Below are 23,496 nucleotides of genomic sequence, written 5' to 3' on the forward strand. Positions count from 1 at the left end.
TCATTTTACCCGTCGTCGAGCCGGCCCCGCCCCCCCCTTCTCGCCGATGGGAAAATTCTGGCCATGGGAAAGCCAGAAGGACAATTGTAACGTTTAACAGGGAAAATCTCTCACTGGTTTAGTAGGAGATGCACTTCTGAAGTTGGGCTAAAGGAATATTATATAGATATAATAAAATTGGCTTCATACTGAGCTTTTTTCCCAGAAAGAGTTGTCAACAGAAAGTCTGTTCCCCCAGTTGTGATATACCGATTGTGGTATACTAGTTGGCCTTGAATGCTAAACGTCAGGACACGTTCCGTCCTTCAATGTTGGAATTTTTCACATTGATCAGCCGAGCTTTTTAAAATCCAGTTTTCACCCAATAACGAAAATTAAAGCACAAATAAGTAAGGTATGTATTGAAACTCAAGACAACAAAATAAAAGCAGTATTTAATAGTTTGCTCTATGCATCATTAAAGAAGCTTTATTCTAAAGAATTTCTCCAATGATTCCTTCATTGTCCCTATTTTCAGGTTGAACGAAGCAATGCCTCTAGTCACCAAGCAGTTGCAGTACTTGTGGAGTGTCCGGGTCATTCGTATGCTTTTCCATGATGTGTTGAGTAAGAAACTGGTTGAGAATCAAGACATAACACATACTCAACACTCCAGTCCTTCAAACAACATTCATGTCAAAAGTAAGTACCTGTTTTAGTATGCATCCTTAATGAAAAGCACTAACGTAAAGGCTCTTTACCTCCCCAGCTTCATTCCCCTGACAGTTCAGTGCATATCTGCATTGTCCAGTTGCCACATCTAGCCATGCAGATCATTTTGGTCTTCGGACTGACCTCAGTTGAGGTGCTACAACTGGCCTCAGCACCCATGAACTATAAGGGAAGGGGATGTATTCGTAGTTCCTGCTGCTAATTGCTGTTTAACAGCCTTTATGGACATTGACTAAATGTTAGTAACTCTTTCGAGTACAAACCCGTTTCCATCTGTTTCAGATGAAGTTACATTGTTTCATAGTTTGCCATTGTGAGATTTGAACTCTTGATAGTTTTGCCATTGTGAGATTTGAACTCTTGATGGTTTTGCTTCTGGTGCTCGTTCTGTTGGTGCATTGTAACTCTTTCGAGTACAAACATCTATTCAGATGAAGTTACATTGTTTCATAGTTTGCCATTGTGAGATTTGAACTCTTGATCTCTTGATAATCTTTTAAATGAAAACCAAATCAACAAAATTGGGATAAATCAGGCACAGCTTGATCTCTTGATAATCTTTTAAATGAAAACCAAATCAACAAAATTGGGATAAATCAGGCACAGCCCCTAATTCAGGTCAGCTGTAAAACCAAGGACAAAGTTTAAAGGAACCTTACAAACTTTAAATCAAAATGTGATTAAAGGGGTCAACAAAACACCCCAGTCTCCGCGGTGCCCACCGAGCACGGAAGGGAAATTAGTTGAAACTGAAGTTAACAATGTAACTCTTTTGAGTACAAACCTGTTTCCATCTGTTTCAGATGAAGTTACATTGTTTCATAGTTTGCCATTGTGAGGTTTGAACTCTTGATTCATAGTTTGCCATTGCGAGATCTGAACTCTTGATAATCTTTTAAATGAAAACCAAATCAACAAAATTGGGATAAATCAGGCACAGCCCCTAATTCAGGTCAGCTGTAAAACCAAGAACAAAGTTTAAAGGAAACTTACAAACTTTAAATCAAAATGTGATTAAAGGGGTCAACAAAACACCCCATATATGTAACTCTTTCGAGTACAAACACATTTCCATCTGTTTCAGATGAAATTACATTGTTTCATAGTTTGCCATTGTGAGATTTGAACTCTTGATAATCTTTTAAATCTTTTAAATTTGAACTCTTGATTCATAGTTTGCCATCGTGAGATTTGAACGTTTGATACTCTTTCGAGTACAAACCTGTTTCCATCTGTTTCAGATGAAGTCACATTGTTCCATAGTTTGCCATTGTGAGATTTGAACTCTTGATACTCTTTTGAGTAAACCTGTTTCCATCTGTTTCAGATGAAGTTACATTGTTTCATAGTTTGCCATTGTGAGATTTGAACTCTTGATACTCTTTTTGAGTAAACCTGTTTCCATCTGTTTCAGATGAAGTTACGTTGTTTCATAGTTTGCCATTGTGAGATTTGAACTCTTGATCTTGGGGTTACAAACCCAGTACCATAACCACTTGGCCATTTAGGCCAAGCATAGTTTGCCATTGTGAGATTTGAACTCTTGATCTTGGGGTTACAAACCCAGTACCATAACCACTTGGCTATTTAGGCCAAGCAAAACTTTGTACTAGGTGTAACTCTTTCAAGTACAAACATGTTTCCATCTGTTTCAGATGAAGTTACATTGTTTCATAGTTTGCCATTGTGAGATTTGAACTCTTAGATATTGGGGTTACAAACCCAGTGCCATAACCACTTGGCTATTTAGGCCAAGCAAACACATTTCCATCTTTTTTTTTCAGATGAAGTTTCATAGTTTGCCTTTGTGAGATTTGAACTCTTGATAGCTTTGCCATTGTGAGATTTGAACTCTTGATACTCTTTTGAGTAAACCTGTTTCCATCTGTTTCAGATGAAGTTACATTGTTTCATAGTTTGCCATTGTGAGATTTGAACTCTTGATCATGGGGTTACAAACCCAGTTCCATAACCACTTGGCTATTTAGGCCAAGCAAAACTTTGTACTAGGTGTAACTCTTTTGAGTACAAACCTGTTTCCATCTGTTTCAGATGAAGTTACATTGTTTCATAGTTTGCCATTGTGAGATTTGAACTCTTAGATATTGGGGTTACAAACCCAGTGCCATAACCACTTGGCTATTTAGGCCAAGCAAACACATTTCCATCTTTTTTTTTCAGATAAAGTTTCATAGTTTGCCTTTGTGAGATTTGAACTCTTGATAGCTTTGCCATTGTGAGATTTGAACTCTTGATACTCTTTTGAGTAAACCTGTTTCCATCTGTTTCAGATGAAGTTACATTGTTTCATAGTTTGCCATTGTGAGATTTGAACTCTTGATTCCATCTGTTTCTATTCAGATGAAGTTACATTGTTTCATAGTTTGCCATTGTGAGATTTGAACTCTTGATACTCTTTTTTTTTTGAGTAAACCTGTTTCCATCTGTTTCAGATGAAGTTACATTGTTTCATAGTTTGCCATTGTGAGATTTGAACTCTTGATACTCTTTTGAGTAAACCTGTTTCCATCTGTTTCAGATGAAGTTACATTGTTTCATAGTTTGCCATTGTGAGATTTGAACTCTTGATCTTGGGGTTACAAACCCAGTACCATAACCACTTGGCTATTTAAGCCAAGCTAAAATTACATTGTTTCATAGTTTGCCATTGTGAAATTTGAACTCTTGATACTCTTTTTTGAGTAAACCTGTTTCCATCTGTTTCAGATGAAGTTACATTGTTTCATAGTTTGCCATTGTGAGATTTGAACTCTTGATCTTAGGGTTACAAACCCAGTACCATAACCACTTGGCTATTCAGGATGTTAGTATCTAACAGGTTCTGTCAGGAATGTTAAATACCTAGTAGTTTAAAGTAATAAGATGAACAGGTGTAGGGTTTCATTAGTTAATTATATTCAGAAGTGTATATAAAGAACAGTCAGCCAGCAGCAGGGATGGGGATGTTAGAGTGGCGAAGTAAGCTCTGTAGCAAGCAATACACAATCTCTATTAAAGCATCCTAGTCGTCTTCACAACCAGGCTTAGGAATTCCCCTGGCATTTGGTTGCAGAGAATGTTTGTCTGAAAGTGAATATTGGAGACTAAGATTTACTTCCCGACAGAAGGCTGGAGTTATTTTTTGAGAGAGGACTATAATTAGAGACTTTCTGAAGAAAGATGACTGAAACCAGGTATAGGGTGGCAGGATATGATTTTCCACCACTGTTTTTGTGAAACGGAACCTTATGATCAATGGAAAAATATAGCTGTTGTATGGACACTGGTTACGTCTCTAACTAAAAGAAAGCAAGGGATGGCTCTGGCACTTTCGCTTCCTGCTAGGAGCAAGGTTAGTTGCAGTGTTCTCGGAACTAGATGCTCAGGAATTGAACAGTGAAGAAGGTTCGGATGTTCTCTTGAGATTCATGGATAAAATTTATATGAACGATGACTTATTGAATGCGGACTGGCTTATTGAATGCCTATGAGGCTTGGTCAGACTTTGATAAATTTTTAAAATTGGATCTTCCATCGAAGAATACATTATGGAGTTAAACCGACTATTTACACAGTTGCAGTGAGCCCACTTGGAAATTCCTAAATCTGTACTTGCCTTTAAATTATTGGACTATGCTAGAATATTAAACATGGATAGGCTGTTGGTTTTAACTGGAGTTAGATTCAAAGAGAGAGATACGGTTTTGGATGAAATGCCTGAAGCCTTAAAAAAAAATTCTAGGAAAGCATCCATTTCCGGCTGCTTTTATGGCACAACTGGGCTCTTCAGCAGGGACACCAATGATGGAGGATACAATGCTAGCAGCATTTCAAGACCTTTCGAATATAGGGCCCAAAGGTCCGTATGAAAGGAGAATTACAAACAAAAAGTATGAGGACAGAGACCATTTTGGGAGCTATAATAGGTGGTGGGAGTTGGTCAATTACGGCAGGAGGATGAACCCCAGGAATAGCCAAAGAGTGGTTAAGAGGTACTTCAAATTTCACTCCAAGCATCATTTTGCATTGAATTGCCTAAAAATGAAAAACAGGGTTTTGAGAGACAACAATGACATGGAAGGTACGGAAGGTGAGAAGAACGATACTGACCAATCTAGAAGGAATCGAATTAGTTATCAGAAGCTTCAGCTCAGCAACAAGAATCCTGGTTGCAGATTTGCTCAGTTGTGCAGTTCTAGATAGTGGGTGTCCGCCTACTGTTTGTGGAGCAGACTGGCTAACATGTTACATGGATTCTTTAAGTTAGGAAGACCGAAGTAAAGTAAAAGAATATGACAGTTCTACTTGTTTCAGGTTTGGTGATGGTAACACATTGAAATCACTAAAATTAATAGTAATTCCGTGTAAAATAGCAGGGGTAAATCACTTTGTCAGTACTAGTATGGTATCAAGTGAAATACCTTTTACTGTTAAGTAAGCCTTCAATGAAAAAGGTCCAAATGAAGTTGGACCTGGAGCATGATAAAGCGATCGTTTTTGGTAGATCTGTAAATTTGCAATTTACACAGTTGGGATATTATTGTATTCCTTTAAGGCCTATCATCTGTATACAGAGTGTTGAAGAGGTATTAAGGGCAGCTGGAGATAAGGATTTAAAAGAGAAGCAGCAAGTTATTACCAAACTACATTGACAATTTGCGCATCCCTCTGGCTATAAGTTGAAGATTCTGTTAAAGGATGCAGGGGTACTGCATGTGGAATACATTAGACTTGTCGAGGATATTAGTGAAAAATGTGATATTTGTAAAGAGTACAGGAGAATGCCATTACGACCAGTAGCAAGTCTTCCATTGGCGAGAGACTTTAATGAAACCGTAGCGATGGACCCCAAAGTATGGGATAAAGAAAATAAAATGTTTTTCTACATTTTGTAGACGTAGTGACTAGGTTTAGTCTGTCAGCAATAATTTTTAGTAAAGACATAGAAGTAATCACCTATAAAATAATGGAGAGATGGATAGGAATGTGGCTGGGAACATCAGCTAAATTCTTAATGGACAATGGAGGAGAGTTTGCCAATGATGAATTCGGGAGTATGTGTGAAAATTTGAATGTTGGAACAATGCACACAGCAGCAGAAAGTCCTTTTAGCCATGGGATATGTGAGAGAAATCATGCTGTGATTGATGGAATGCTCCAAAAAATGTTAGCTGATCAGCCGAATTTTAAGTTGACAACTGCTCTAGCATGGGCAGAGCATGCAAAAAAACATGCTCCAGATGGCTGGGGGCTACAGCCCCTACCAGTTTGTGGCAGGAGTCCGAAGATACCTTCAATAATGTGGGACCAATGACCAGCTTTGAAGGAGACTACTATTAGTTAAGTTTTTGCAGAATATTTGAATGCCATGCATGCAGGGAGGAGAGCATTTTTTAAGACAGAGGTTTCAGAAAAATATCAGGGGAGCTTTAAGGTATCGAATCAGACCGCCAGAATTTAATTTTAAACCTGGGGACATGGTGTAATATAAAAAAGGACAGAAAGAATGGAGAGGCTGAAGAAAAGTTATAGGCACTGATGGCAAAATGATAATCTTACAACATGATAACGAGACTGTTAGAGTACATTTCATGCAGCTTACTGGCACTGATTACACATTGATGGAACCTGAACAGACCTTGGAAACTGAAGATGCACTTTGCACACATATATGCTGGACCTGTACGAGCAGCAGATTGTGGCAGATAATGAGCTAAGTGAGAGTAGGCCAAATGATAGTGAAGATCAGGATAGAACCATTCATCATTTACAAGACAAGGGGCAGAATATCAGACCTATGGATTGGCAGAGGGAAGTAAAAATGTGGAAAACCAGGAAATGTAATGTAAGTTCAGACAGTGGGCCTACTGGCGATCACAGCCCAAGGAAGAGACTACAGACTTGTAAAAGGAGGTCTAGTCGCAGGAGGGGCAGATCGAATAGTAGTAGTTTAGATAGGGACAGGAGATCTAGTAGGGGATGTAGTTTAACTAAAGCAAGGGCCAAAGAACAGGTGAGGAGTGACACAAGAAGTAGGAGCCCCTACGATAGAGAAGCTCTCGTGGCTACTAACAAGTTAGATGGTAAATTGGTAAAGGAGGCAAAACAAAAAACTTGATAGCTAGAGATGTAGGGGGTGAGAGTGTCCCTTATGGAGTCTCACTTGGGTTTGGAGCTGTACACTGAACGTAACAGGAATGAGTGACAATGCCAAGTAATGTGTTTAAACAACAATTATATTGAATAATAATTAGAAGAATAACATGAAAATTATAATTGATAATATAAAAATAAAGTAATAAGAAAGAAAGATAATTTTATTGAAAGGAGAAATCACTTTATATATAAAAAGAAGACCAACTCTACGTACATACTATACATACAATATTACATATATATATATATAGAATGTGTGTGTGTGTGTGTATATATATATATATATATATATATACATACATATAACAAACGTTAGCCCCAAATTGACCTGTTCATGACGGCTCCCCAAAATGGTAAAACAACGCCAAATTAATCTGTTCCACGACAGGAACCTAATTTGATAAAATTCCCCTTGGTTCATACATCACCAAGTCTCCGAATAAACTTACACGGGTGGGCACTTTGGTCAGTTGCTCCATTTCCAGCCCTTCCTCCCATAGTCTCCAGTGGTTGACTATTCCACTCTAGCTGCAACAGCAAATCCTAGAAGCAGTGTCCCTTTAAACCAAATTTTTGGCTTCATTCCAGCCTCTTGAAGCTTTATTCAGACTTTTTCACAACATGAGTCTGGAAAAACATGAATCCTTATCAATTCATCTCACAGGTACTGAAAGGCTTTGCAATATTCAAGTTGTCTATGCATATTTGGATGGTGTCTCCCATCTGCTATCAGTCAGGTTGTATGACCATCAATCAAACTCCATCTCCTGATTCTACACCATAGTTCACCAGCCCATGTAAGGCTTTTCATTGTCCTGGCTTTAGTTAAAGGGTTATTGAATGCAGTAAGAAAAAGGATTTCTGATAAATTTAGAAAAAACGTTTATTTTAGTAGTGTAGCTTAGAAAGGGAAACAGAGATGTAGACCAAACACTGGCTGTGAATGGACAGTGTGGAAAACAAAGTCTTGAGAAAACACATTGCTACTGATTATTATGATTAATTATTTGACTTAATCAAAGTACAATCACACAAGGCTACAAAGTAACTTTAAATATTCAATACAGGCTTAAAATCAAGATCAAAGCAGAAATAAAATGCAAAGATATAAAATTGCAAAAATTAATGGCTCCAGGCCTCAGGCCTGCAGAGAGAGTTTGGTGTTTACACAGAGGTGCCAGACGAAGGACAGCCAGTGTTGTCCCATAGATAGATAAGTACGGAGAAAGTACTCCTGATGATACGTATAAAGCCAAGGCTAGCCTTGTAACTTGGGGATTTGAGAAACAACTGGGCAACCAGGAAGTTAGAATAGACTCCCCGAAAAGCAAGAAAAGTAAACTTGAGGATTTTCCTAGCACTTTTAGCAACATACTCATGAGAATGTAAATCCATTGGCATCAAAACAGCATTTTTGTAAGGAGTGCAATTTCAAAGCGAAGTCTCCTTAAAGGCTCCAAAAGAAGCTAGAGATATAGAGGGGAAATTATGGAGGCTGAACAAGTGTGTTTACAGGCTAAATGATGCATCCAGGGTATGGTATTTTTCATAAAAACAAAATTCTGCAAGTGCTGGAGATTTGAAATAAAAACAGAAAATGCTGGAAAAACTCAGCAGGTCTGACAGCATCTGTGGAGAGAGAAACAGAGTTAACGTTTCGAGTCCATTACCCTTCAGAACTAAAGAAAAGTAGAAATGTGATGAAATTTGTACTATTTAAGGGGGATGGAGCAGGTGAAGCTGGACAGCGATAGGTGGGGTCTTAGGAGAGATTGACAAAGTTGTCATGGACAAAAAGACAAAAGGACTGTTAATGGTAATGGTAAGGGCTAAAGGAGGTGCTGATAGTGGCATAAAGGTAAGAAAGCAGAATGAATCTGTGAAAGAACAACAAATAACATGGCCCTTTTGGGGGTGGGGTGGGGGAGGAGCGGTGGATGGGAATAAAGGGATAAAAATGGGGATAAAGCAATGAATGAATAAAAATGAAAATAAGTGGACAAAAAATATTTTTTTTAAAAAGGGGTGAAGATAGAAGAGAGAGATCATGGTCTTAAGTTGTTGTACTCGATGTTAAGTCTGGAAAGCTGTAAAATGCCTAATCGGAAGTTGAGGTGCTGTTCCTCCAGTTTGTGTTGGGCTTCGCTGGAACATTGCAGCAGGCCAAGGACTGACATGTGGACATGAGAGCAGGGTGGTGTGTTGAAATGGCAAACGACGGGTATTTTTCAGTTATGTTCATCCTACTAAAAGCTGTGTGTCTTCAGCTATAAACAAATCCAGCAATGTTTTATTGGTACTATGAAGGAAAACTAGCAGGAATTTTCTTAATGTACCTAGATAATTTCCTGTTGCGTTTGGGGGAAATCTGAGGCATTTGAGAAATTTGTGATAGATAAAATTATAAAGGAATTCAAAAAAGTTGGGCTCCTGGAGCTTTTAAGTATATAGGGTTCATCATTAGGTGACTAAGTTGGGAATAACCCTGAATCAACAGTCTTACCTAGAGAATGTTAATAGGATCCTGATAAACCAGGCTAGATCCTCAAAAAAGGAAGTTCTTAAAACCAAGGAAGAAGCAGATCAATTAAGAAGCTTAATAGGAAATTAAACTGATTATATACACAAGCTAGACCAGTTGCGTGCTATGATGTATTAGAATTGAGCACCATGCTGAAAAATGCTATTGGGAAAGTGCTAAAAACAAAGGAGACATTGAAGAAATTAAGTATAGAAGAATGAGAGAGTAGTTAAAAGAGCCTTAGCTGTGGAGACACCTGTGCTGGTAGAAGCTATGTATTTATTGAGTATTTCAAAGGAACTTGTATAGAAAGGGCAACCGAGGAAAAATTTGCCTATTGAATGCTACATAGATAACTGTTCACTCTAGGACAATACCCTTTTGACAAAGAGTGTCACAGAAAGGATGAGGATTGATCTTGTGAGTATAAAAGAGAGGTTGGAAAGGAAGGAGATTTCCAAAACACAATGGGTTGGCGCAAGTCACCAGTTGTCAGATTGTTTCACAGAAAGAACTGCTTGTCCAAAGAAATTGTTGGATATCCTCTGTAAAGAGCATTTCTTTTTATTTTCTGTTGGACTGTGAGTTAAAATTACAATGGTTGCAGGTTGAAAGATATTTCCACTGGAACAGGATGAGAGATATACACAATGTTGCAGTCTTGGAACAGTGTGTGCCATGAAAGACAGGATGATGCCAGAAAGAAGTTCTGGACCAAGGAAGCTGCCTGGCAACAACATTGTAATTGGCTCCTGACCAGGTGACCAGGTTTTGGGTGCAAAGCAGTGCAGCAGAATAGCTGCTAGCTGAAAGGAGCAAGATCTAAAACTTCTTTCTCCTGTGTGTGGAAGATTCCAGTAATTCCACAATAATAGCTAGCTAGCTTTTCTTCTCATATCTCTATAATCTGCTCTCTCTCTGAAAACCTCTGTCAAGAGGCAAAGGGGAAACTCACTGTTAGAGACATTGAAAGGCAAGTGCCCAACCAGTGAACTAAATACTGTAAGTGCTGGAAGACCATCTTGTGTTATCAGCAAGAACTGAAAGGAATTTGGAAGACATCGATCAAAGTCAACCCATCGAATCCTGTACTCAGGAATTGGTGCTATTGAACTATTTTATCCCACTCTTAAAATCCATGTTTTTGTTTGTTTATTATGTCTTGTATGTGTGTGTGTATAGGGATTTAAGAAGGGGTAGAGTTTAGGCTGTAGAGTTAGAAATTAGCAGTTCATATTTCTTTCTTTTGCCACTGGTTAACGATAGTTTGTCCAATAAACAGTTATTTATTTAAGTTTACAAACCTGATGCTCGTATTTTGTTAACCTAAATTAAATAGTTAGGTAGAATTGGGGCAATGTGGTGGTTTGATTAAACTTTTCACATTTGTTGCTGCTCGGGGAACAGTGGGCCTTGATATTATTACAGTGCACTATCCCCAGTGAGTCGTGACACCTCAAAGAGGGACACCTTGTGTTACAATGGATTATGAGAACACAGAAATTTTCATGTTGTAACCTTATTAATTTTTTTTGTTGTTTTCAAGACGGGGTGAATGTGGAGTGTATAAAGATTGATTGTATAGTAAGATAGTGTATTGTAATTTTTGTATTTTTCTTATGAATAGCTTTTGTTTGTATATCAATTTAAAGAAAAGAAGTGAATTTGTTAGTATCTAATAAGTTCTGTTGATGGATGTTACATACCTAGTAGTTTAAAGTAATAAGGTGAACAGGTGTTGGGTATTGATTAGTTACTTATACTCTGAGTATGTAAAGAAAAGTCAGTCACCAGAGGTGGGGGGGGGGGGGTGGGCGGGGAGCAGTGGGTGGCGCGGTGTTAGAGTGGAGAAGTAAGCTCTGTGGCAAGCAATAAACAATCTCGTATCAAAGCATCCTTGTCTGCCGTCTTCATAATCAGGCTTGGAAATTTCACTGACACTAAAGACTGGACATTTTCTTATGCCCTTGCCACCTCGACTCACACTGTGGAGCCGCAGGCACCTGAGTCATCTTACCTCGTGAGTCAGTGTTGTTAAGGAGAGAAGAAAACTGGTGAAAGGTGGAACAGGACTTTGATTCAAAATTAGACAGTTGTGTGGTGTATTGAGCTGCAACATGTTCCTTTCATCCCTGGGACTTGTACTGGAAACTGGGCCTGACTATGGAAATAAAGTCTTGCCTCTTCTGTAACAATTAAGGTCCCAACTTCAATGTGATTGGAGCAGTATGCCCCTTGCAGACAAAGTCTGTACCACAACTGCACATTGCTTTACCTGGACATGCTTGCTGCTGGCAGTGGAAAATTGGGAAAATGCTGCATTTCCCAGACCTAGATCCAACATCCGTCACCTAGATGAGCATCAAAGGAAATTATCAATATAATAGTTCTTAAAAAAAAAATTTTCTTGTAGATCTCTTCAGACGAGCATTTCAGAAGTCAGCCTCCATGCGAAACATTCTGAAGCCAGTTGGTGGGAAGCGTGTGGACTCTCCAGAAGTGCAGAAGGTTTGCAGTATCTGTGTGCTATATCAGACAGCACTGACTACACTCACCCAGATTCGACTCCAGATTCTTACTGGTCAGTCTTGTGTTTTTAGAATGTCCCTGTAAAAATTAACTTTTTTTTGAAATGCTGCAGCTGAGATATTTTTCCAAAAGAATAAATCTACAGTGAATAATACAGCGAAAAGGGATTTCACATAAGCCAGCTATCTGTAATGGAGTGCTGAACTATTGAAGTCTCGAAGGTTCACCCCTGTAATTTTCCCCAGGCCCTTGTTTAATTAGTCCCTTTTACAAATATTTATCCACTTCCCTTTTAAAGCTATAATAGATTCTGTTTCCCCTACAGTTTCAGGTAGGACTCTGCAAGTTCTCGAACCCCTCTGTATAAAAGATTTTCTCCTAATCTTTCATTCTTTTGATGATCATCTTAAATTTATACCCTCCAATTATCAACTCACTGGAAATAAGTTTCACTTATTTACTTTATCAAACCCCTCAAAGTTTGCAACAATGATATGATACCTCTTAAACTTGTCATTGTGAAAAAGCAAATCCATATTTCTCTATTTTCCATTATTTACTTTAATCCCTGGTATCATTTTACGAAGTCTCTTCTGTACCCCCTCTATGGGGCTTCAGTCCCAAAGAGGGACCCCCAAAACTTTACACAGTGCACCTGCAGCCTCTCCAGTGATTAATCCAGGTTTAGAATTTCCTTCTTGTTTTACAATCTAAAAAATCTAGGGGATTCAATAACAGCTTTATCAATTTAGCCTTCCACTTTTAAAGATCACACCAGATGTTGTATCTACTCAATGAGCCATTAGGAAAGCCTGGAAAATGAATGCTTTAAAAAAATATACTTTTCATCAGAAATAATCAAAAGTGTTGGTGGCTAGTGGAATAAATAAAACATTTTCAGTTTTTTTTTTAATGGAGACCTGGTAAGAGTTGAGTGGACATTCTCAGCCCATCTTATATCCAGGGGATGAGTTCTCTTTTGTGTTTTGACTGATTTTTATATGTCTGCATTTCAGGGTTAACCTACTTAGATGACTTGTTGCCCAAGTTGTGGGCTTTCATATGTGAACTAGGACCCCAAGGGGGCCTGAAGCTATTCCTTGAGTGTCTGAACAATGATACCGAGGAATCCAAGCGACTTCTTGCAATGCTGATGTTATTTTGTGACTGCTCACGGCACCTTATCACGTAAGTTTGTGTGAGGTTTGTGTAAGTTTGTTTGAGACCTGCAGGCTTAAGCGGAGTGGCCTGGGTGGGGAGGGGGCAGGTGGGTGGAGCAAACCAATTTCATTTGAAGGGGAACAGAAATTAAAGGTAAGAACTTTTGCTGCAAGGAGTCCAAAATTTTACAGAATTATGGAGACAAATTTTCTTGCCCGCATGAAGTCCGAGAGGGAATTGTGCCTGCTAGGCCACACTGATGATGCGACCCGTGAAAAGCATCCGCGTTCAATTCTCTATTGGAAATAATAGCTGTCACAACTTTAAACCAAACTTGTAGTCACACCAGTGCCATCCACTCAAACTATACTGGAGACAGGGGTAGCCTGTAAAATATGTTTTTGCAAAGCCTTAAACCAGTTATTGTCATCGTCTCTTCCAGTTAATTTTCAGTAACTGATGCAGAAGTGCCTGCATCACCTTGTCCCATTTCATTGCAAAAAGTCTTGAAAGCAAGATTGTAGGTTTGCAGAAATGCCTAGTGGCAATCTCTTCAACCTATTTACATTTAAAATGGTGACCGTGACACAGTGCTGCTTTCATTCAACCAAAATCTTAACGCTGGAGCTGAATTGCATTTATAGAAATCTAGCTTTTCTCTTGGCTTGCCTTTATGGCATGTCTCTCCTTGTCAGTAAATGTGACTCTGTTGGAAATTCTTTATTAACATAATGTGCCTATTGAAAATAATATTTTACTAAGCCGCAGATTGTCATTTGATCCCTAATACCTATACCAGTTGGAGCTCCATGTCAAAACTATCCACTGTGATTATATTTCTCTACCCCTTCCTGTTTTTTTAAATAATTCTCTGATTTGTTTTTCACTGCATTATATTGGGTTATCCTGTTGTGGTAATGCAGTTTGCTTCCAAGGCATTTACAATCTAATGAGTCTGTTGCCATAGTTGTACGGTTCCATTGAATGGATTTTATTAGAAGGATTTTTGCCTTGGAAACTCAAGCTTTTGAGATATAAAGAAGAGGTTTGCATCTGTATAGCACCTTTCATAACCTTTTGGATGTATCAAAGTGTTTCACAAGCAATGAAATACTTTTTGAAGTGCAGTCATTGTTGTAACTAGGGAAACATGGCAGCCTGTTTGGGTACAGTGAGATTGCATAAGCAGCAATGAGGTAATGACCAGATAATCCTTCGTTAGTGGCTTTTTAGAGTGATAAATATTGACCAGGACACCAGGAGAACTCCCCTGCTGTTCTTTGAATGCTGCCAAGAGACTTGTTGCACCCACCTGAGGGCAGACAGGGCCTCGCTTTAACTTCTCATTAAAAGATAGCACCATTGTCAATTCAGCACTCCCTCAGCACTGTTGAGGACTCAGCCTGACTAGGTAGCCACTAGTGATAAACACAATCCTGACTTTTGATTCACTTCATTGGGAATGATCACTTCATATGACACTACTTTTTTGACAGGTGAACTCTAGGAATAATTCGAATGGTGTGTGCACAAGTGTAATGTCAGACCATTGCTCCTTAATGTCAAGTTTAAAAATAATTTATTTCATTTAGAGGTTCTCCTTAATAAACCCCAGTTCCTGCTTAAAAACAAGAAAACTGCGGATGCTGGAAATCCAAAACAAAAACAAAAACAGAATTACCTGGAAAAACTCAGCAGGTCTGGCAGCATCGGCGGAGAAGAAGAGTTGATGTTTCGAGTCCTCATGACCCTTCGACAGAACTTGAGTTCGAGTCCAAGAAAGAGTTGAAATATAAGCTGCTTTAAGGTGTGTGTGTGGGGGGCGGAGAGAGAGAGAGGTGGAGTGGGGGTGTGGTTGTAGGGACAAACAAGCAGTGATAGAAGCAGATCATCAAAAGATGTCAACAACAATAGTACAAAAGGACACATAGGTGTTAAAGTTAAAGTTGGTGATATTATCTAAACGAATGTGCTAATTAAGAATGGATGGTAGGGCACTCAAGGTATAGCTTTAGTGGGTGTGTTTTTTTTAAAATAATGGAAATAGTTTTTCCAGGTAATTCTGTTTTTGTTTTTGTTTTGGATTTCCAGCATCCGCAGTTTTCTTGTTTTTATCTCTGTGTTTAATTGACTGCCACTGCTCTTCAAGAAATGCCTACCTCCTTGAAGAAGTTCTGTTCTTTTCTGCGACAAGATTTCCGTTCCTCTCTTTTGCCCTGCTCCCCTTCCTTGCTTTCCATTTCCCTCCTGGTGTTTGACAAGGTGTTTACTAAAACCCGCTTTCACAGCCACATCTCCTTTCTCAGTGACTGTCTCCGTCTCTGACTTACCCCACGTGGATTTCAACTGAAATTCCACCCCTCATGTTTCGAACCCACCCAGGATTACAGGTATCTCCGGGACATAAAACGTTTCTCGGACTGCTGTTCCCGTCACATTCTGAAATCCACACTCAGTGCCATGCGCCGCCATATGAACACACGCGACCTCTCCCTCCAGCAGCACCGCCGTACCCTTTTTCAAAGCAGCGCGTGCCCCCAGTTTCATTTTATCCTTCGGCTCATCCGACGCCTCAACAAGAAACTTTTTCTCTTTCTCTCAAGTGCTAAGGAACGCAAGTTCCAACAACTCATCGACACCAACACCCATCTAGGACCCTCCACCCCGGCCTGTCCCTCCGTCCCCACCCCATCTTCCAATCCCAACCCCAGCCGTGTATTCACTATACCCCCTGACCTTCCCCTCTCCGATGCTGAATGTTCAGTTCTCAGCAAAGGACTTAGTTTCATACCCTTATGCCCTCACCTCAATGAATTTCGGGCTTGGCATGATGCTGAACTCTTCTTCCGCCGTCTTCGTCTCCGGGCTCACTTCTTTGGGCAGGAGTCCTCTCCCAGTTCAACGGATCCTTTTACCCATCTCCAATATTCTCCCTCCACCTGGACCCCTCCCTCTGGATTCTTACCTTCTCTTGATCTTTTCATTGAGAACTGTCGGCGCGACATTAGTCGTCTCAATTTCTCTGCTCCTCTCACCCATTCTAACCTGTCTCTCTCTGAACTTACTGCACTCCATTCTCTCAGGTCCAACCCTGACATTGTCATCAAAACCGCTGACAAGGGTGGTGCTGTTGTTGTCTGGCGCACTGACCTCTACCTCGCGGAGGCTGAGCGTCAACTCGCAGACACTTCCTCCTACCTCTCCCTGGACCATGACCCCACTGAACATCAAGCCATTGTTTCCAGGACTGTCACTGACCTCATCTTCTCTGGGGATCTCCCTCCCACAGCTTCCAACCTGATAGTCGCCCAACCTCAGACGGCCCGCTTCTATCTCCTACCCAAAATCCACAGACAGAACTGCCCCGGTAGACCGATCGTCTCAGCTTGCTCCTGCCCCACAGAACTCATTTCTCGTTATCTTGACTCCCTTCTCTCTCCCCTTGTCCAGTCCCTTCCCACCTACATCCGTGATTCCTCTGACACCTTACGTCACATCAACAATTTCCAGTTCCCTGGCCCCAACCGCTTCCTCTTCACCATGGACGTCCAATCCCTCTACACCTCCATCCCCCACCAGGATGGTCTGAGGGCCCTTAGCTTCTTCCTCGAACAGAGGCCCGAACAATCCCCATCCACCACTACTCTCCTCCGTCTGGCTGAACTTGTTCTCACGCTGAACAATTTCTCCTTCAACTCCTCTCTCTTCCTCCAAATAAAAGGTGTGGCTATGGGTACCCGCATGGGCCCCAGCTATGCCTGTCTCTTTATGGGGTATGTGGAACATACCTTGTTGCAGTCCTACTCCGGCCCCCTTCCACAACTCTTTCTTCGGTACATCGATGATTACTTCGGTGCTGCTTCATGTTCTTGTCGGGACTTGGAAAAATTTATTCATTTTGCTTCCAATCTCCACCCCTCCATCATTTTCACGTGGTCCATCTCTGACACTTCCCTTCCCTTCCTTGACCTCTCTGTCTCAATCTCTGGTGATAGACTGTCCACCAATATCCATTACAAACCCACCGACTTCCACAGCTATCTCGACTACAGCTCCTCACACCCCGCTTCCTGTAAGGACTCCATCCCATTCTCTCAGTTCCTTCGCCTCCGTCGCATCTGTCCCGATGATGCTACCTTCAAAAACAGTTCCTCTGACATGTCCTCCTTCTTCCTTAACCGAGGTTTTCCACCCACGGTCGTTGACAGGGCCCTCAACCGTGTCCGGCCCATCTCCCGCGCATCTGCCCTCACGCCTTCTCCTCCCTCCCAGAAACATGATAGGGTCCCCCTTGTCCTCACTTATCACCCCACCAGCTTCCGCATTCAAAGGATCATCCTCCGCCATTTCCGTCAACTCCAGCATGATGCCACCACCAAACACATCTTCCCTTCACCCCCCCCATCGGCATTCCGTAGGGATCGCTCCCTCCGGGACACCCTGGTCCACTCCTTCATCACCCCCTACTCCTCAACCCCCTCCTATGGCACCACCCCATGCCCACGCAAAAGATGCAACACCTGCCCCTTCACTTCCTCTCTCCTCACCGTCCAAGGACCCAAACACTCCTTTCAAGTGAAGCAGCATTTCACTTGCATTTCCCCCAACTTAGTCTACTGCATTCGTTGCTCCCATTGTGGTCTCCTCTACATTGGAGAGACCAAACGTAAACTGGGCAACCGCTTTGCAGAACACCTGTGGTCTGTCCGCAAGAATAACCCAAACCTCCCTGTCGCTTGCCATTTTAACACTCCACCCTGCTCTCTTGCCCACATGTCTGTCCTTGGCTTGCTGCATTGTTCCAGTGAAGCCCAACGCAAACTGGAGGAACAACACCTCATCTTCCAACTAGGCACTTTACAGCCATCCGGACTGAATATTGAATTCAACAACTTCAGGTCGTGAGCTCCCTCCCCCATCCCCACCCCCTTTCTGTTTCCCCCTTCCTTTTCTTTTTTTTTCCAATAAATTATATAGATTTTCCTTTTCCCACCTATTTCCATTATATAAAAAAAAATTACTTTTTTTTTACATCTTTTATGCTCTCCCCACCCCCACTAGAGCTATACCTTGAGTCCCTACCATCCATTCTTAATTAGCACATTCGTTTAGATAATATCACCAACTTTAACTTTAACATCTATGTGTTCTTTTGTACTATTGTTGTTGACATCTTTTGATGATCTGCTTCTATCACTGCTTGTTTGTCCCTACAACCACACCCCCACTCCACCTCTCTCTCTCTCCGCCCCCCCACACACACACCTTAAACCAGCTTATATTTCAACTCTTTCTTGGACTCGAACTCAAATTCTGTCGAAGGGTCGTGAGGACTCGAAACGTCAACTCTTTTCTTCTCCGGCGATGCTGCCAGACCTGCTGAGTTTTTCCAGGTAATTCTGTTTTTGTTTTTGTCCCAGTTCCTGCTTGTTGAGTCTCATGATTTATTAGGTGGCTGTTTAGTGCAGCCCTGTGAAATCTTTAACTCCTTTTTCCCTCCTTTCTTGTACCACCTACCTCACTGCTAATTCTCTGTCCCCAATGCTAAGAAAATAAATTCTAACAATATTATTACAGGATCTTGGATGACATTGAGGTGTATGAGGAGCAAGTCTCATTCAAGCTGGAAGAGCTGGTCACCATCTCCTCCTTCCTGAATAATTTTGTATTTAAAATGATCTGGGACGGCATTCAGGGTGAGTTTACTTATGTAATATCAAGAATTGTAACTGGTCTGTTGTGGCAACCATCTGGTTAGTTTTGTGGAAACGCTAGTGCCTGTGTTCAAATTTAACCATTGATTCCTGGGCTGAAAGACCCATGCTAAGAGGAGAGTTTGAGTATAATGGGTCTATACTCTCTTCAGTTTAGAAGAATGTGAGGTGATCACATTGAAACATATAACATTCTTTAGAAGGCTTGACAGGATAGATAATGAAATGCTGTTTCCCTTAGACCTGGGAGTCATAGTCTCAGGATAAGGGGTCATCCATTTATAGAGTTGTAGTGATACAGCAAAGAAACAGGCCCTTCGGCCCATATTGTTGGTATCGGCCAACAAGCACCTATCTATTCTAATCCCATTTTCCAGCGCTTAGCCCATAGCCCTGTATGTTGTGACGTTTCAAGTGCTCATCTAAATACTTCTTAAATGTTTTGAGAGGTCCTGTCTTTATCATCCCCTCAGGCAGTGTGTTCTGGATTCCAACCACCCTCTGGATGAAAAAAAGTTTTCCTCCAATTTCCTCTAAACCTCCTACCTTAAATCTATGCCCCCTGGTTATTGACACCTCCGCTAAGTGGAGAAGTTTCTTCCTATCTACTCTATCTATGTCCCTCATAATTTTGTATACCTCTATCAGATTTCCCCCCCCACCCCAGCCTTCTCTGCTCTAAAGAAAACAACCCTAGCCTATCCAGTCTCTCTTCATTGCTGAAATGCTCCAGCCCAGGCAACGTCCTGGTGAATCTCCTCTGCACCCTCTCCAGTGCAACCACATCCCTCCTATAGTATGGTGACCAGAACCTGCACACAGCGCTCCAGCTTTGGCCTAACTAGCGTTTTATACAGCTCCAACATAACCTCCCTGCTCTTTTATTCTATGCCTCAGCTAATAAAGGCAAGTATCCCATATGTCTTCTTAACCACCTTATCTACCTGTGCTGCTGCCTTCAGGGATCTATGACCAAGCTGAGAAGCCTCTTCATTCAGAGGCTAGTGAATCTTTGGAGTTCTCTATCCCTGAGGGCTCTAGATGCTCAATCATTGAATATATTTAAGGCTGAGATCAATAGATTCTTAGACACTAAAGGAATCAAAGGATATTAGAATAAGACAGAAAGGGGAATTGAGGTAGAAGATCAGCCATGATCTTATGGAATGGAAACACAGGCTCAAGGGAATGTATGGCCCACTCCTCCTAGTTCTTTTGTTTCTTATAGTGTGACGAGGATGTCCTTTAATATTTTGAACTTTCTGCTGAAATAACTAAGAAGGCAAACCTTTCACCTCTGAAATCTGGCATTGAATCTGGTTCAGATTAAGATAGTGATGTTGATCTGAGTATCTCTTAGCTGCTGTCCTAGTCTTAAGTTGGGGGATCTCTGTGAATTTAATTTGGATGGGTACCTAATCCAGTTCTCAGTGGACACAAGTACATGATACTGCTTTTACAGTTTGCAATTCTTGATCCTTAAAAATCAGTTCTAAAATACCTTCAGCTGCATCTAGCACCACAAGAAATCCATTTTAACACATCTGAAGAACCTGATACAGTTGCATTCTCATCCTCAGAAATCTGAGATTTTTCTGTAGTGCCAGGCATTAAGGCTTTTATATTTAAAAGATTATTAATTGAAAGGCTTTTATCAAAAAACAAACTTTTAATAAAACATAATAAGTTGCCAGTAGACAACCCTGCATCTTTCTGTTAAACCTGTATCAAGTGGCAGAATTTGGACAGAGCTACTACCTGGCAACATTGAACTCCATACCTTCAGCGACCCATTGGGCTACTGTGAAAATTAGACAGATCTCGTGCAAAGAAGAGTTTTCTTTTCCTTTTTGAAACCATTGCATCATACCATTCAGGCCAATCCCAAAGAGCAAAAGATAAATTACTCCAAGGTAATGTGAGCAAAACATAGAATGAGCACAGTGAGCTATTACCTCAATGCAACCTAATTTGCCATGTTCTCTGAGGCAAGCGGATTCATATCCGAATTTGTCCAATAAATGAATGCTTCTATTAAGCTAATGGGGAAATTCAGACCAGATTTTTATGCGGCGATTTGATCTTTCTCGTCCCCACCTAAAATCAGGCTTGCATTAGTATAGGAGAAAAGGTAGAGACCTTATCAGGCAAAATCTGTATTCAAATGTTTGTTCCTGGATCTCTAGAAAATGCAAAAGGAGAGCAACTGGAGCTGTTCCATTCCGTTCATGGGTGGCTGATGACTCTGTATGAGCGAGACTGCCGGCGACGCTTTGCTCCTGAGGATCACTGGCTACGCAAGTAAGTGAAGAATGAACTCTCAGCACAGTCTGTAGGAGAGCAATGCCCTTGCCTGCATCTTTTCTCAAAACAAAAAGATGCAAGCACCAATCAGACTGGTGTGGCCTTTTCCTGTCCTGTACACGTCTGACTACTAGTTTAAAAAAAATATGGCTAAATTTGCCAGTAAATGTCTTTTGGAAAATATTAAGAATAAACAGGTACTGAAAACTCGTTGGGCTGCATTTTACGCTCTCCACCGGCAGTTTTGAAGGTGAGGGGGTTTGTTAAATCCAATGGGCAATCCACCCCCTGACCTGTATAAAATTTTGTGTGGGAAAGCATTGGGCAGTGTGCCTGTCCTTGGGCCTATTAAGACGCTTAAGAGGACAATAAGTGGCTGTTTAAGTGCCTCATCCTGCCCCCACTATTGTACCAGAGGCAGGGGAAGGCCCACACCATGCAGGAAACTCAGAAGCTTTAGCTGTGCAGGCTGCTGTCAGGCAATGTGTGAGAACCTCCTTTGGAGTGCCCAGGACCCTTTTGGAGGCAAAGCCATCAGGACTGTGGGTGCTTGAGCTCCCTCCCTGCATTTTAGATGGTGGTGTTCAGAGACCATGGTGCTGTGTAAAATTCAGCCCATCGACAGAAAAGCGATAGGGGAGCTGCTCACCTGGTAAGATATTATAAGAGAAAAAAATTAGAATGGTGTGGGTGTGCTCATATGGGCGAACAGCACAAAATATAATATAGGACAATGATCAGTAACCATGAGCAATGAAAAATTGTTCTTGGGGAAGACTGCAGAGCATTTGAGGAGTCTACTGAGCTTAGAATAAGTTGAAGAGGCAGGAGCGTGGCCTATATTAGTGGCTAATTTTTGTGTCTTAAGAGTTTAGTTGCAGCAATCTATGGGATTCTGAGAATAACTTACCCAATAAGTGCCTTTGCTATCTCCAGGAATGAAAAGTTAAAATGGATAGCTCCTATGACTTTGGAGTCAGAATGTTTTGGTTTCCACTGTTTCACAAGAATTCATTTTTTTGGTAATTTTGCCTCTAAGGGCAGAAACTGGAACCATTTTGTTTTGATATACTAGTGAGGCCAATGGCTTGCACTGAACTTAATGCATTCTAAATTTTGTGCTCCGAAAGTAAGTCTTAAGAATTGTAGAATTTCTTTCCATGCTTTGCACATTTTATTTGTATTTTGAAAAAAAAGGCTTTTTAATTTGCAACTAGTTTTAGTATTTATAAATTACGATCTGGTGAATGTGCTTCATATTCCTGAATAGAAGGTTGTTGGTAATTGGTGAACATGTGATTTCATGATAAAGGAGCTGTTGCAGAGATGTTTGACAAAATAATCATAAGTTCTTATAATTTCATGTCTTTCCTAATTGGAACAGTGTCCCAGCTAATATTCCCAGCCAATTACCACAAAAAAATATACCTGATTAAATGGCCATATTGCTGATGCAAAATGGCTGTTATGTCAGGCTTTTGGTTAACTTCACTGCTAGCTATTTAATGGTTTGAAGCACTTTTGAGACATTTTAACATAATGAGATGCTGTAAAAATCTCCTTTCTCTTCCAAATGGATTTCAATCTCATTAGACTCGCCACATGTTCTTCAGTCTTCCTTAAGAATAATTTTATGTTTTGTATTGATATTTACTTGGTAGGGTAGTCTTCCACTAGGGAATTTTCACAGGAGATGCACAATGAATGTAATTGATGGTTGCATTCATAGTATTAGAGTATGTTTTATACTTTTATTAAAATGATGGGGATATTGTTTTTATTTAAGTCTCTGAAGTTTGAAACTTTGACTTTTTAATACAATTATTTAACTTTTTTTCAGCTTACTCCCTCCTAAGATGGTTTGGTTGTTCTTTAATTTATATGAATGATGTGAACACTCTTGCTTTGTCATGAACTGTATTACTGATTTGAATTACTGATGTCCTGAAACACGTTTTCTTCCTGAGTTGGCTGGCAATGTTAAGAACTGATTTTGTACATTGACAGTCAAAGTCCCAATGTCTCCACGGTCCGGTGAGTTTTGCCACTCTAATGAGCTGTTCATCTTATTCATAAAGGGATCTGAAACCCAGCTTGATATTCCAGGATCTGGATAAAGGGAAGAAGAGGGCCCAGTTACTATTGCAGTACATCCCCCACACTATTCCGCACAAAAACGTAAGTACCGTTGTGAGTAATGGCATGGTGTACATGAATAGTTCCATTTAATCGAATAGCCCATCTAATAAAAAAGCTTGTGAAATTACCAGATCAGTTTTCCCACTAACTATAACAGTGATATTTTAATGACTCTTCCGTTCTTTTGCCTTACCTGTGACACCCATTGATTTGTTAAATGTTATGGCTGACTGATCTGGCACACTTAGTTATATTGTTAAT

At 40.6% G+C, this 23,496-nt stretch overlaps 1 protein-coding gene across 4 annotated transcripts in view; it reads left to right on the top strand.

Annotated features, from left to right (window-relative positions):
- Positions 1–23,496, top strand: part of ube3b (ubiquitin protein ligase E3B) — a 58,554-nt gene that overhangs the window by 19,468 nt on the left and 15,590 nt on the right. For all 4 annotated transcript variants that reach the window (XM_041202809.1, XM_041202808.1, XM_041202811.1 and 1 more), the window contains exons 13-18: positions 518–681; positions 11,802–11,969; positions 12,934–13,105; positions 18,656–18,774; positions 20,979–21,093; positions 23,175–23,274. In XM_041202809.1, the coding sequence (XP_041058743.1) occupies positions 518–681; positions 11,802–11,969; positions 12,934–13,105; positions 18,656–18,774; positions 20,979–21,093; positions 23,175–23,274 (838 nt within the window). The remainder of the gene's footprint in view (positions 1–517; positions 682–11,801; positions 11,970–12,933; positions 13,106–18,655; positions 18,775–20,978; positions 21,094–23,174; positions 23,275–23,496) is intronic.

Source organism: Carcharodon carcharias, chromosome 13, assembly GCF_017639515.1.
Source record: "Carcharodon carcharias isolate sCarCar2 chromosome 13, sCarCar2.pri, whole genome shotgun sequence".
In the NCBI taxonomy this organism is placed as follows: Eukaryota; Metazoa; Chordata; class Chondrichthyes; order Lamniformes; family Lamnidae; genus Carcharodon; species Carcharodon carcharias.